Source organism: Mustela erminea, chromosome 4, assembly GCF_009829155.1.
Source record: "Mustela erminea isolate mMusErm1 chromosome 4, mMusErm1.Pri, whole genome shotgun sequence".
Classification (NCBI taxonomy): Eukaryota; Metazoa; Chordata; class Mammalia; order Carnivora; family Mustelidae; genus Mustela; species Mustela erminea.
In genome coordinates, this window is record NC_045617.1 from 84,204,138 (window position 1) to 84,218,961 (window position 14,824).

Consider the following 14,824-nt stretch of genomic DNA (forward strand, 5'->3'; position numbering starts at 1 on the left):
TCATTTACCACATGAGGACACAGCAAGATGTTGGCAGGCTGCAACCTGGAAGAGGGCCTTTACCAAACCCAACAATACTGGCAGCCTGAACTTGGACTTCCAGCCTCCAGAACTGTGAGAAATAAATTTGTTGTCTATAAGCCCCCTGTGATTTGCAACCACTAGCACCTATTTTTCTCACTCATGCTTTAGGCTGCATGCTAGTGGGTTTAGTTCCAGGTTCCAGTTTGGGGTTTTGTCCGCTACACATGTCTCTTATCGTCCTTGGACTGGCAGCTCTCAGGGTCTGCTAGGATGGTGAATGGTAGGAGTGCAGCAGGGTGAACAGAAAGACGGGATGCCTCTTGAGGCATACTGTCAGTTTTGCTCACATTCCATTGGCCAGAACTCTAGCAGGGAACTTTGCTCCATCCACTGCCATGACTGCAAGGTCACAGAACAAGAGGGAGTAAAGAACTGATAACCATAGTCCAGTTTACCACAACTCTTCACGGGGTTCTGTCCCCCTGAGCCATCTGGGTCCATAAGAACTCTACAAATGCCAAATCAAATAGAGAGTTTTCAGAGGATGGGGAGCAGGCATGATACCCGGTCATGCAGTGTATTTTAGGGCATGGTTAGGAGTGTGGATTTCGTTCTAAGTGTAGTGAAAGCCATTTAATGGTTGGATAGGTGACAATGTGGCCTTTCTACCATGCAAATATGGTCATGCCATGCCCCTACTTGAACTTTCAGTGATTGTCACATTGTCTCAGGGAAAGGTCCTGTAGCTCTCATAGGGCATTAGAAGTCCACCGTGATAGGTAGGCTCTTGCTCCAATGTCTACTATCACTGCACCCCATTCTTCGCACTCTTTATAACAATAAAGCACAAAGTAGTGCTACATAGGTTTCATTTCAGTTTGGACTCTCCCAGGAGTGATCCTGAGACAAGGACTTGGGAGCAAGTAGTTGATTTGGGAGGTGATGGAAACACCAATGGAGAAGAGGTAGGAAGCAATACAGGGAAGGAAGATAGCCCATTAAGAGAGAGCTATTAAGCCAACTACAGGAGTTTAATCCTATTAAGAAACTGTGGAGCACATGCCTCAGAATTATCCCATCTGAGGGATGAAGGAGCTGGGGAATTAATACACCCACTCCTGAGAGTTGGTTGAGGGCTACTCCCAGGAGGAGTTAACTCCTAGGCACTAATAGTACACCATGAGTACGGGCAGTATGTTTTTATTTTGTTTTGTTTTATAGTTTTTGAGAGTTGAAAGGAGAGACTTTGGGCAAAGAGAGCATATATAGAGAGGTTGAGCGATATGGGTGAGGCATCGACAGTGTTTCCTATGTGATTTCCCAAATGCAACTTATCTTGTAGACTTTCTTAGGTCTGTAAATGTTTCATCCTGCCTAGGATGCTTTTCCCTCCCTCTCTACCTGCTAAACTCCTACTCTTTCTTCAAGACCTTTCCCATATCCCCAAACAAAGAGGACCACATTCCACCTTATTTTTTTTAGGACTTTAGTGCACACATATATTTTTATTATTTATGAGACTGCTTAACTTAGGAGCCTGACTCTCCTACCAGATAATACATTTGTTGAGGGTGGGAGCTGTATTTTATGGTTTTTGTTTTTTTTTTTAGGTTTTATTTATTTATTTGACAGAGAGAGAGAGAGAGAGACAGCGAGAGAGGGAACACAAGAGGGGGAGTGGGAGAGGGAGAGAGCAGGCCTCCCTCTGAGTAGGGAGCCTGATGCAGGACTTAATCCTAGGACCCTGGGATCATGACCTGAGCAGAAGGCAGACGCTTAGTGAATGAGCCACCCAGGCACCCCCACAGTTCTTAATATAGTTTGATGCCTGGAATATAGTAGATGCCCAATGCTAGTTGGATGGAATGACTAATTTCTATCTACAGACAGAGTCTGGCAAGGATCTGATGGAGTGCTACATTGATCCGTGACCAACCTGAGGTTAAATAATAACCATTTTTGTGCTCCTTTATCATCTCCACGACATTACCCTTTCTTCATTCACCTAATATGCTCCTCTTCTCTCCTCCTATCCTGACATCAAAATCTGCTCCTTAATACTTCTTTCATAACGAAGGAGGATAAAACCAGGAGATAGGAAACCTGAGTTCCTGTTCTTCTTTGGCACTGACTGATTTGGAGGTCCTTGGGCAAGTTTCTTCGTCTGAGCTTCAGACTCCTCATTTGTAAAGTGATCTTGAATGTCCTTGCCACCTATGAAGGGGCTCTGTAAGAATATCTCTAGAAGGATGACATACGAGGAACTGTCAAGAGTGAATGCTGCTAAAAAAAAAAAAAAAAAAAAAAAAAAAAGAGTGAATGCTGCTGGGAAGGATGAATGGGCATCTAAGGGTCAAGGATATGAGAGAGACCAACTTTCTCTTGATATCCTATGTTAGGTTCCTAGGACCGTTGTAACAAGGTATCACAAATTTGGGGGCATAAAACAATACAAGTCTTTCTCTTACAGTTCTGGAGGCTGGAAGAACAAAATTAAAGAGTTGGCAGGCCCATGCCCTCTCTGAAGATTCCAGGAGGAATCCTTCCTTGCCTCTTCTGGGTCCTGGCTGACTTCAACTTCTACTACCATAGTCATGTCACTTCCCCCTCTTCTGTCCATGTCTTCTATCTTGTCAGGGGTTTAGGACATTGGTCATTGGATTTAGGACCCAACCAAGTAGAGGATGATGATCTCATCTCAAAATTCTTGACTTTCTTATTTCCACAAATACCCCTTTTCCAAACAAGATAACATTCACAGGTTTCAGGGATTTGGGTGTGGACATATATTTCAGAGGCCACCATTCAATCTACAACACACCTATCTGCATGCTTTGAATTGGTGACATGTACAAATTGAAGAAAAGAAAGAAGGAAAGGAAAAAGGCAGGAAGGAAACAAGGAAGGACCCCACTGACAGAATCATAGGAGATTTTTTTCTAGGGTTCTTAAATAGTTCAAATGAAGATGGGCCACTCCTGTTATTGATCACAAGCCCACTAATTCCCAAGTCCATGATTTCTTTTCAGGAACTCCCCGTTATTCCAATCAGCAAAACATTTGCTTTCAATACAAATTTCAACCCAAGAGAGTGGGGAGAAAAAGGAAAGAAGAAAAGAAAAGAAGAGGATTGATGTGACTGAACAGATATTATGTGACTGAACAGAAAAATGAAATAAGAAAGGAAAAGAAAAAAGATTTATATGACTGAACAGATTACTATTTTTCTGCTTCCTGTTCAACCCAATTTTGAAGGCTTTAGCTTTGAACTATCTTTCTCCCCCCAGTTTTTATTTACTTTTGAAATCATGTCATAGGAAATGAAAATGGAAGTTTTACCAAAACAGGTAGAAATATAAAGTAGGACAACCACTATGAAACACAATGAAAAATTATTCTGCAAAACTGAACATTTGCATGTACTCCAGACCAGCACTTCCAATCCAACACTGATATCCTAGAGAAACCCTTCCACTTGTCCACTTATTCAGGATACATGGATAAGAGCGTTAATAGCAGCAGAGTTCACAGGAGCACAAAATATGAAGCAACTGAATGCTGCTCAGTAGTAGTAGAGATAAACTGTGTCATTTATAAAATGGAATATTATACAGCAGCGAAAATGAGTGAATGCTTGCTATACTCCCCAACATGAATGATAGCTAAATCTCAAAACCCGGGGTACCTGGGTGACCCAGTCGTTAAGCGTCTGCCTTCAGCTCAGGTCACGATCCCAGGGTCCTGGGATCAAGCCCTGCATCAGGCTCCCTGCTCAGAGGGAAGCCTTCTTCTCCCTCTCCCTCGGCCCCTGCTTATCTTCCCTCTCATGCTGTCTCTCTCTCTGTCAAAGAAATAAATAAAATCTTAAAATCAATCAATCAATCTCAGAACTTTATTGCTGTCCAATAGCAGCAAGCAACAGAATAGCTACAATACCATTATGATAAACAATATATTAAGTTTACAAACATAAGTGGAAAACTATAAAGAAAACAAGAGGACAGTACAAAATACCTTTTTCTTAAAGATTTATTTATTTATTTTAGAGAGCATGTGAGCAGGGGCAGGGGCAGAGGCAGATGCAGAGGGAGACAGCAGACTCCCTGCTGGGCCTGGAGCCTGAGCAGAAGCTTGATCACAGGACCCTGAGGTCATGACCTGAGCCAAAATCAAGAGTCCAATGCTCAATTGACTGAGCCACCCAGGAACCCTGAGGTCAGTACAAAATTCTGCAAAGTGGTTGTATCTGGAGTGCGGGGAATGTCCAAAGGAAGGAACACCCTCCTACACACACACAGCAAGAGGCTTTTAAGGTACTGCCGATGTCCTATTGCATAGTGTGTGGAGTGGGTCCAGGAGTGCAAATGTTATTATTCATTGAACTGTACGTATTAGTTTTACACATTCTCTTGTGTATACGCTATATTTAACATCCCATGAGAAAGACCTACCATAGGTGAGGATAAGAAGACATGAAAACTCTACTCAGTCCTCTAGGTTGAATATAAATTGGAAAAAGCTTTTTGGAGAGCATTTTGCAATGTACAGTAAAGTGGACGTTGTACATATTCTGTGATCTAGCAAGTGCCTCTCCCAAGTATTTCATAGAGACCTAAAAGCAGTAGTTTTCAAACTTTCTGACAATCACCTGTCATTAGGAAATACATTTGAGGGGTGCCTGGGTGGCTCAGTGGGTTGGGCCTCTGCCTTCGGCCCAGGTCATGATCCCAGGGTCCTGGGATCGAGCCCCACATCAGGCTCTCTGCTCCGCGGGGAGCCTGCTTCCCCCACTCTCTCTGCCTTCCTCTCTGCCTACTTGTGATCTCTCTCTATATCAAATAAATAAATAAAATTTTAAAAAAAGAAATACATTTGACATTACAATCAAGCACACACTCATGCACACAAACACATATCCATGTAAGTGTGTATGAAGTTGAAACAAAATTTTTTCCAAACACAGCCTATCTTTTTTTTAGGTTTTAAAAAATTTATTTTTTAAAAGTTAACATGTGCATAAAAGGAAACTGAAAAACACAAGAAGCAAAGAACAAAGTCATCCATAATCACAAGCAATTTACAATTTGACTTCTAGGTCCCATGTGTGTATCTACAAAAGTAAGCATTTTAATGTAATTAAGATCGTAGTTATGTATCATGCTTTTTTACACACCATGAATATTTACCATTTCAAAGTCCCCAAACTATGAGTATTTCGATAACCAAGAATACACTATATCACTATATCAACTCCATCTGAAAGAAAAAAGTGTAATTCCACCTTTCTCGGCGACAAAGATTTCAGAGAGGACAAAAATGGCAACAGGCCTCTAGATAAAGATACTGGCAGGGTTACCATTAAAATACAGCATTCCCTTAATGTTCAATTAAAACAGACATAAGTGAGAGTACACAATGTATAATGCTTCTAAAAGAATTCATTATCCAATCTATACTATTCAAATATTAGCAACGGGGTATGTTTCCATTGAATCACTTAATGTTTTCCTATAGTACAGCCAAAGAGATGCACACACATTAACAGTTATTACAATGTAAGTATGAACGCATCCGCATACAGCTCTCCCTCTATACTTCCTCCAGCCCCTCTGCTGCCAACCTAGTAAGTCCTCACATTTCTGAGACAGCATAACAATTCCATGTCCAAGATGTTTCTTTTCTATCAATGATAACAAAAAGAAACTTATAAATTGGTTGATTCACTAGCTGTACATTTTATCATACATTGTCATCTCAAGACATCCAAAAAGCTTAGATGTTACAAATAATGACACTTGTCCAAAACAAACACAGGTACTTCATCAAAATCAAACACGGCCTATCTTTATGCCATGCAGCACACTCTGATCTTTTCTAATCCCACCTATTGTTTTCAAAAATTGAGATATAATTGACATATAACATTGTGTAAGTTTAAGGTATAACTGTTCTTGTCTATTCTATTTCATTAAAGGTCCCAACTTGCAAATTCATTTTAACTCCCTAACAGTTCACAGACTAATTGAGGTAAAAATACCTCACTAGAGAGAATTTTGCACATGGTAAAATAATGTCAACTGAGGGACGCCTGGGTGGCTCAGTTGGTTAAGCAGCTGCCTTCGGCTCAGGTCATGATTCCAGCGCCCTGGGATCGAGTCCCACATCAGGCTCCTTGCTCAGCGGGGAGCCTGCTTCTCCCTCTGCCTCTGCCTGCCATTCTGTCTGCCTGTGCTTGCTCTCCCCCCCAAATAAATAAAATCTTAAAAAAAAATAATGTCAACTGAGACTATTCGAAATTAAAAAAATTGGGGACAACAATTGAGGAATATTCATAGAATGGAACTCAATATTGCAGCTCAGATAAATAAACTGGAGCTCCATTTATCAACAGAATACTGAGCAAGAAAAGCTAGTGGCTGAGGCTTATGTACGGTGTGGTACTATCTATAAAATTTCAAAACATGAAAAACATGCTTATAGATAGCCACATATACAGTAAAAATTTGCAACATATATAGAAAGCTGAACACAGAACTCAGGATTGTGGTTTCTTTCTTTCTTTCTTTTCTTTTTTTTTTTTTTAAGGTTTTATTTACTCATTTGAGAGAAAGAGAGGAAGAGCACAGCAGGATGAAAGGCAGAAGGAAAAGCAGACTTCCCACCGAGCAGGGAGCCCAATGTGCACTCAATCCCAGGACTCCAGCCTCATGACCTGAGCCAAAGGCAGATGCCCAACCCACTGAGCCACCCAGGTACCCCAGGATTGTGGTTTCTACTGGAAGAGAAGGGAGAGAGGGAAGGGAACAGGATCAAGGAAGGACAAAAAAAGGGACTTAAATTTTATTGTAGAGGTTTTGCTTTTTTTTTTAACCTTGCTGTTATATGTTTATTCTTTCTTTATTTTTTAAAAAGATTTATCTGTTTCTCCAAAAGAGAGAGAGAGAGAGTGTGTGTGCAAGTGGAGGGGGAGGGACAGAGGGAGAGAAACCCAAGCAGACTCCTTGCTGAGCACAGGGCCCTACATGGGGCTTGAGTCGGGGCTCCATGGGAGAGCTCAATCCTACAACCCTGGGACCATGACCTGAGCTGAAATTATGAGCCCAATGCTCAACCAACTGAGCTACCCCTGCACCCTTATTCTTTATTCTTTGTTGCGGGAGTTGGCAAACTACCACCCATGAGCCCAATCTGGCAGGCTTTTTTTGTATGGCCTGTGAGCTAAGAATGGTTTTTACATTTTTAAATTGTTGGGGAAAAAATTGAAAGAATAATATTTCATGTTGTGAAAATTACATAATGTTCAAATTTTTGCATCCGCAAATGAAGTTTTGTGGGAACACATCTACAACTATTTTATTCTCATATTGACTGTGCTTGTTTTCATGCTGTAGGGCAGAGTTGAGAAGTTGCAATAGAGATTGCACGGCCAGAAAAGCCAAAAATATGTACAGCCTGGCCCTTCACAGAAAAAGTTTATCTACCTCTAGCTAAGTATGCAATATACTTTTCTTCTTAAGATTTTATTTATTCATTCAGAGAGAGAGCACGAGTGGGGAGAGGGGTGGAGAGAGAGGGAGAGACTCTCAAGCAGTCTTTGTGGCACACAGAAGCTGACCCAGGGCTAGATCTCATGACCCCAAGATCATGATCTGAGCCGAAAATAAGGGTCAGACTTTGACTGACTGAGCCACCCAGGTGCCCCATCGACAAATATTTCAAGACAATGAAAGATGTGGTAGCATTAAAGAAAAATTCTGGAAATAAAAGGACGTATATTTCCACTGCCTACCAAAATTTCCTTACCTTCCTCATTTTCAGTCTTTGACAAAACCCATCTTTTCTGATTGAAACTAGGCAAAGACATTCTTGTATTCTGCTTTTTCCCTGCTGTACATCATTTCATAAACCTTTCTGATGTGCTATGAGGTGTTCAAACTTGCACGACTTAATGACATCGCATGGTTCAGGTTTGTAAACTACACATCCTACTTTGTGTAAGTACCATGTCATATTTAAACCTTTGCATTCTTTTCATTACCCCCCGCCCCTTTATTATTGGTCACAAGGCACAGAACATCTTTATACACAGAGATCTATCCCCCTCCTTTTGGCTTTCTTAGAACAAATTCCTAGGAATGAAATTCTTAATCTTCCCTCCATCCTTCAAACTGTAACCACTCTTCCTCTCTTTACTCAATTACCTCTTGTTTCTTCGGTCTTTTGCTTATCCCTTTGCCTTCTCTAATTTAGCTGATCTCTTTCATTTCACTCTTTCTAGAGGTTGTCTAGGTATCAAGAAAGCTCTGTTGCCTTTAGTTCCCAGATTGACCTCACCATCCCTTTGGTCACCCAACATAACATTCCATGGTGCACTGGAGAGTTGCTTCTTTTTTTTTCTTTTTTCTTTTTTAAGATTTTTGTTTATTTGAGAGAGAGTACAAGTGGAGGGGAGGGGCAGAGGGAAAGGGACAAGCGACTCTCCATTGAGCAGGGAACCCAACATGGGGCTCAGTCCTGGGACCCCCAGATCATGATCTGAGCCAAAGGCAGAATGCTTAACTGACTGAGCCATCCAGGCGCCCCGTGTGAGTTCTGCTTCTTGCTCACCTGTCTTAACCCTGCCTGGTACCATAGTGTCCACTCCACTCCTTTGCTGAGGTTAAAGTCTGCCAGTGATCTCTTCGTAACTAAGTCCAAAGGATTTTTTATCTTCCCCAATCGAGCTCCTTTCTAATGTCCTTCAAGCCTTTCTCTCTCTCTCTCTCTCTCTCTCTCTCTCTCTCTTATTTTCCCCTGTAAGTCCCTACTCAGAGCTTATCTCCTCCAAGGAGCTTTCTCAAAGGACTGGGATACACCCACCTCTTTTGAATTCAAATGCAACCCACAGGTGACTTATTCCCTTGACTCTACTTTGTCCACAATTAGTTGTTTTACTCCCCTTTGAGTGAAGATAAAGGTAAGGAGGGAGAAGTTAAAAACTTGCAGGCAGGTAACACTGAAAGTCTTCTATTTACACTTTCAAAATAATCACACCAGGGGCACCTGGCTGACTCGGTCAGTAGAGCATGAGACTCTTGATCTTTGGGTCGTGAGTTCCAGCCCTATGTTGGGTGTAGAGATTACTTTAAAAGATAAAATTTAAAAAAATCAAAACCTTGGAATAAATTCAAGGGTCTCAGGTCATACTGTGCTAGAAATAGATCTACAAAGTGAGGTCCAAAAATCAGCTGCATCAGTGTCACCTGAGGGCTTATTAGAAATGCGGGATTATAGACTGTAGCCCAGACCTGCTGAATCAGGCTTTTAACATCATCACATGTACACTAAAGTAAGAGAAGACTGGTCTAGGGAGACAGCAAGTCTCTGCACTAAGGGCTTGCATCAAAAATGCTCCATGCAGGCGGCTGGGTGGCTCTGTTGGTTAAGCAACAGTCTTTGGCTCAGGTCATGATCCTGGAGTCCCAGGATCGAGTCCCGCATCAAGCTTCTTGCTTGGCAGGGAGTCTTCTTCTCCCTCTGATCCTCCCTCTTCTCATACTCCCTCTTTCTCATTCTCTCTCATTCTCTCCCTCTCTCAAATAAATAAAGTCTTAAAAAATATATTTTAAAAAAGTGCTCCAGGGACCACTTGGGAGCCTCAAACCAGTAATTTTCACCTCCGGTCTGGCAGTTTGCTGTGAAAGTGATTTGGCTCCTACAGCTATCACCCCTTTGATGGACATCTGCTGATTAGGTGGGTGGCCTTTCTCCCTACCATTTTAGGTACAGCTTCATTTCTCTGAAGCTAAAAGTTTGAAGAGGAAATCTTTTCCAAGATCGGAAGGTTGCTCTTCAACCAAGAGCATAGGGAAGCTTACAGAATCTTTGGTAAAGTGGACACATCCTACCAGCCATTAGAAAACATGGTTTCTATTAACTTTTTAAACAAAAAAATTTATGAACAACAGAGAACCAAAAGACAAGAACAATTTATATTTTTCATTCTCTTAGTACACGTTAAGTGCTTGTGCACTATATGCCAAGTTCTAGTCTAGGTGAGAAGGGCAGAAAACAAAACATAAAAGCCCTGCCTCACTGGAGCTTACATTTTAGGTGATGGAGATAGACAACAAAAATAGAGTGGTGGAGACTGTTGTTAAAGATGAGTAGTTGGGGGTGGTGGTGGTGGTGCCTGGGTGGCTCAGTCAGTTGAGTGTCTGACTCTTGTTTTCAGCTCAGGTCATGATCTCCTGGGTTGTGAGGCTCTGTGCTCAATGGGGAAGTCTGCTTAAAAATTCTCTCCCTCTGCCCCTTCCTCTGCATCCCCCCCAAATAAATAAATAAAATCTTAAAAAAAAAAAAGATGAGTGGTCAGGGACAGCACCCCCCATGTGAAGGCACTTAGGAATATATCTAAATGAGATGAGGGAGCAAACCATCCAGATATTTGGGGGGAGAGAATTTCAAGCATAGGAAGTGGCTAATACAAAGGCTTTGAGGTGGGAATATGCTTGGAGTATTCAGGAAGCAGGGAAAAGGCCGACAATTATGGTTGGAGCAGATGAAGCAAAAAGAGAGTGGAACCAAATCATGTAGGGTCTTTGAGAAGCTTGCATTTTTATGCTGTGTGATGGAGTCATGGTACTGAGCAGAGGGATGACACAATCCGACTGACATTTTAAAAGGCTCTCTCTGGGTGCTGGGTGGGGAATAGACTCTAAGGGGACAAGAGTGTAAGCAGGGAGGACTGATAGGAGGCTGCTATAAAAATGCGATTGATTTAGATTCTGGTGATGATGACAGTGGTGGTGAGAGAGGACCCAACAACCTCAGCTTCCTTAATAAAGACTAAAAATTTACCAACAGATGACTGATGAATTTTTTTTGTTTGTTTGGAAAAGAATCTGTCTTAGATGTAGAAAACAAAGAGCAGATTAAACAATGCTAACAGCATCCCCTGGGAATCCACGTTATTTAAGATTTCACAAATGATTAGGAAAAAGGAATACTTTGAGACATTCCTAGATACACAAATTATACTCTGCTTTCCACATACTGAAATGTCAAGTCAATGGGGAGCATCTTCTGGAGCATTTCTAAAGTGATGTGAGTAGGCTGGAAAGTGGTGGGTGACTTGCCACATGGACAAGTGTGAGGCAGCTCACATAGGGGGAGACAATTCCGATGATTCCTTAAAGATAATGAACTCTGAACTGCCTGTCAGTTGCCACCAAAGAAAGGGATCTAGAAGTTGCTGTACACTATTTCTTTGAGATGTCAGCTCTTGTAAAGCCCTAAATGCCAGCAACAGTTCTGGCTGTTCAGATTAAAGATAAAACATCAGCTTCAACAAAAACCACAGGAAACTTCTCCTGGAGCTCAGGGAACAGTGCTGGTCACTACATTCTAAGAAAAAGAAGAGGCAAAGAAAGGCAGATGAAATGATTAAAAGGCTAGAGGGGCTTTTGTTTGGTGGATTAAATGCCCATAAAAGTGACTATCAGAGAGAATGAAAGTCTCTGGAAGCTTGCCACATTAATAGAAAGTGAAAACAGCCCCTTTCATACAATATCATGGTTGTAAAATTAGGGCACAAAAGAAGTTTGAAATGGGGGTAATGTCTATATAGAAAAAGGCCTTTGGAGGGCATATGTTCTCTTTCAGACAGGGGGTCGTTAGATGTTCTTCAATAAGTGGAAGGGCCTCTTGCAGCAGTAAACGAAAGCGGGGGTTGGAGGACAGCAGCCCACCTCAGCAGTTCCTTCCCATCACGATCACTGCGGTATACAACCACAGAAACTCAAAAAGAGCAAAAAACACCAACAAAACATTCAAAGGATTCAAAATGCTATATTAAATCTCATTCTGGGTCAAAACTAGATTGAGAATAAATTCAAGGGTCATAGATTAAAAAGGGACATTGAAGATGTTTGAGGATGTATCTTCAATCTCTGTGACTGGAGCCTTGGAGATACACTATGTCCTCACAAGAAAGGTCGACTTGGTAGTCTGAATCGGATGGACAAAATAAGAACATACCTTAACACTGTCTGGTTCTCATAGTCAGAAAGTGGCAGTTAATGGTGAAACAGGGATTATATCATTTGAATTTTGCCCACGGCATACAAATCCTTTAATGTGATCAGTTACCAGAGGTGTGGGAGACCCTTAAGAACCAACCGTTACTCACTTGTTGAACAGTTAGCAACCCCGGTCTACTGGATCCGTATTGATCTTCCTTCATAGATTAAAAAAAAAAAAAAAAAAAAAAATCGGACCCCAAACGGAACGGGGAAGTGTGGGGAGGATAATAATCAGATTGTCGTTGACTGAGATCTTAAAGATGGCCTGCAACCAACACACGGGCCCTTCTTTTTAGGTGAAAGATTGATGTACATAAATACATATACTGTCTCTTTCCAAAAAGTATTAGGCTCAGGAACCTCATCTTCCCCGCCCCCAAAACACACGCACACAAACCAAACAGTACCCTTTCCTCCTTCCCATAGGTCCCTTTCTTTACCTGCTTCTTCCACTCCTGGGGTTAGGGAACTTTCAGTCCCGCCTCCCTGCTTGCACAAGCTCCGCCTTTCCCGGTCCACCTGTGTGCCCAGTCCCTGACGTCACCGTTAGGCTTCAGCGGCCTGCAGGATTCCGGCTTTCTATTCGTCCGTCTGACCACGGCCGGCGCAACTCACCAATGGCAGCGGCTCTGGGTGGGAGGGTGCCCACATCCAAGATGGCGCCCCCAGGAGCTGGGAGCGGGTGACCGGCGGCAGGGAAGCGGCCTGGGTTGGCCCTCCGATTGCGGGGTCCTGGGGGCATCTCGCCGGGTACCCCCCTGGCCCGCCTACAAGGCCTTCCCCGGCCAGAGCAATGGCCGCCGAGAACAGCAAGCAGTTTTGGAAGAGGAGCGCCAAGCTGCCGGGGAGGTAAGCCCAGGACGCCGAAAGGAAGAGGAGATTGGACCAAATCCTTCCAGATCCTAAGCCTTAAATCCCGCGGCCCTGGGGCGTCAGCAACCCCGAAAGGCTGGTTTGGGGAACCTGGACTGGGGGAGCTGGGACTGCCTGGTGGCGGCGGGTCAGCTGTCGGGCAAAGGAGCGGGCAGCGAGCTTTGGGAATGACTGGGTGTGGGAGCAGACCAGGGTCTGGGGGCGGAGGGCGCTGGAGCGGCTGCCCTTAGCTGGGAGGTGGCCAGAGTCCGGGCGTAAGGGACACTGGAGTTGGGTGAGTAGCCAGTGTCGGTCCTGGGTTTGGAGGGTCATCCCCAAAGCTGCCTCTCACTTTAAATAGAACTCCTTCTTGGGGGTCTCCACCACGCACAGGTGGTTGTTTGCATAAGGATGGCCCCTTCCGTTGCTCCCCCAGATCAGTACGTGCAAATCTTTATCTTGGACTCCCAAAACGTTCTGGTGGGAGCTTGGAAGCGTATCCAGGGTGACAGGAAAAGTGAGGAAAATTCTCAAGCTCGACCTTACTTTATCTTGAGTTGACCACTTCCCATTAGGAATTACTACAGAGTGACTCAAAAATCGAGGTTCTTTCTTTAGCATTTTTCTGTGGATTTGCTCAACCCCAAGTGACCTCCTACCCCCCTGCGTTGTCAAGCTCTTCTTGTGCAAATGCACGAAATTCTTTCATTCTTCAGTTGTTTAGTTGGAGAGCAGACCTTCTAAGCTACTCACCCCCCTTTACCTTTTTGATGTATGTTGAGAGCTTAGCATTTTACATCCTTCAGTCCGCTCTTGGTTTATAGTTTCAGTTTATTTTGGCCAGAGCCCTGAATATAAGGAATGTGTATTTTAGTCGTGAATTTAAGATTTCTGCTAGCCATAGGCTACTTGGTGATGAAATTCACGTTTGCTTGTGCCCCACATGCTACCTTTCCTAATTGATTCAGGTCTTTTCCCTCAGGGATAATCCTTTGAATTTGTGTGTGTGTGTGTGTGTGTGTGTGTGTGTGTGTGTGGTTTTGTTTTGTTTTGTTTTTAGTAGCAAGACAGAAATTAAGGTCAGTGGTGGCTATATAGCAGTCTTATTTTACTTAGGATTCTATTAGACATATGGAGAATGGGAATCAGCTTTTAGTAATACAGTATTAAAATAATGCAAGGGAATGCAGGAATAGCTTCAGATTAAAGTGCTATGGAATGACAGTGTTAATATTAATGCTGAAGACTTCTATGTTTTTAGATAGGCACCACTTCCTGCCAACTGATTCCTTTTCCTTCCTGGTCTAGTGAGCTCTCTCTCCAGTCTCACAACTGCTGTTCTCTGGGGCTTTCCATTGTGAGATCATTAAATTTTGACATCCTAAGGTTGTAATCAGAATAAGAGGGAAAACTGTTAAATCAGGAAGCAGCATTTGAAATGCGGGACATGGCATGGTCTTTTGTGCCTGCTGACTGCTGGTTGTTATTAACAGTATTTTGTTTTCTATATTTCCTGTTTTGGACTATAGGAAGAGCCCGCTTTTTTCAGAGTATCACTTTTGTGAGATAGGAAGAGGAGTCTTTTTAGTTTCTTGAAGTTTCTGGCTTCCTTTTTCATTTTGAAGAGGAATATTGAGGAATAGAGGAGAAAACATTTGAGTTCAGAAGGACTTGAGTTATTACTTGGATTGTCATACCTATGTGATCAATGACAAATGACTTACTCAATTTCTCAGGGCCTCAGTTTCCTTTTCTATAAAATGAGACTAAAAATACCTTCCTCAGGGTCACTGTGAGGACCAAATTAAACATCTTATTTGTAAAGAACCCAGGACAGTGTTTATTTAGCACATTATAGTTGCTTGATAAATACTAGTTATGAGAAT

The 14,824-nt window shown here is 42.6% G+C and overlaps 2 protein-coding genes across 5 annotated transcripts in view; one reads left to right on the forward strand and one right to left on the reverse strand.

The window, feature by feature from the left end:
* The window catches only part of TMEM217 (transmembrane protein 217), a 37,986-nt gene extending 25,336 nt beyond the window's left edge, over positions 1-12,650 (reverse strand). For both annotated transcript variants that reach the window (XM_032339786.1, XM_032339785.1), the window contains exon 1: positions 12,527-12,650. The gene's annotated coding sequence lies outside the window, so the exon portion shown is untranslated. The remainder of the gene's footprint in view (positions 1-12,526) is intronic.
* Positions 12,651-12,725: 75 nt separating this feature from the next.
* TBC1D22B (TBC1 domain family member 22B) overlaps positions 12,726-14,824 on the forward strand; it is a 73,932-nt gene continuing 71,833 nt past the window's right edge. For 2 of the 3 annotated variants that reach the window (XR_004285003.1, XM_032339782.1), the window contains exon 1: positions 12,727-12,935. Coding sequence is in view for 2 of the 3 variants with exons in the window: in XM_032339782.1 (XP_032195673.1) it covers positions 12,880-12,935 (56 nt within the window). In the remaining variant the exon portion in view is untranslated. Of the gene's footprint in view, positions 12,936-14,824 lie in introns of all 3 variants that reach the window. The other variant, XM_032339784.1, reaches the window with a different exon arrangement.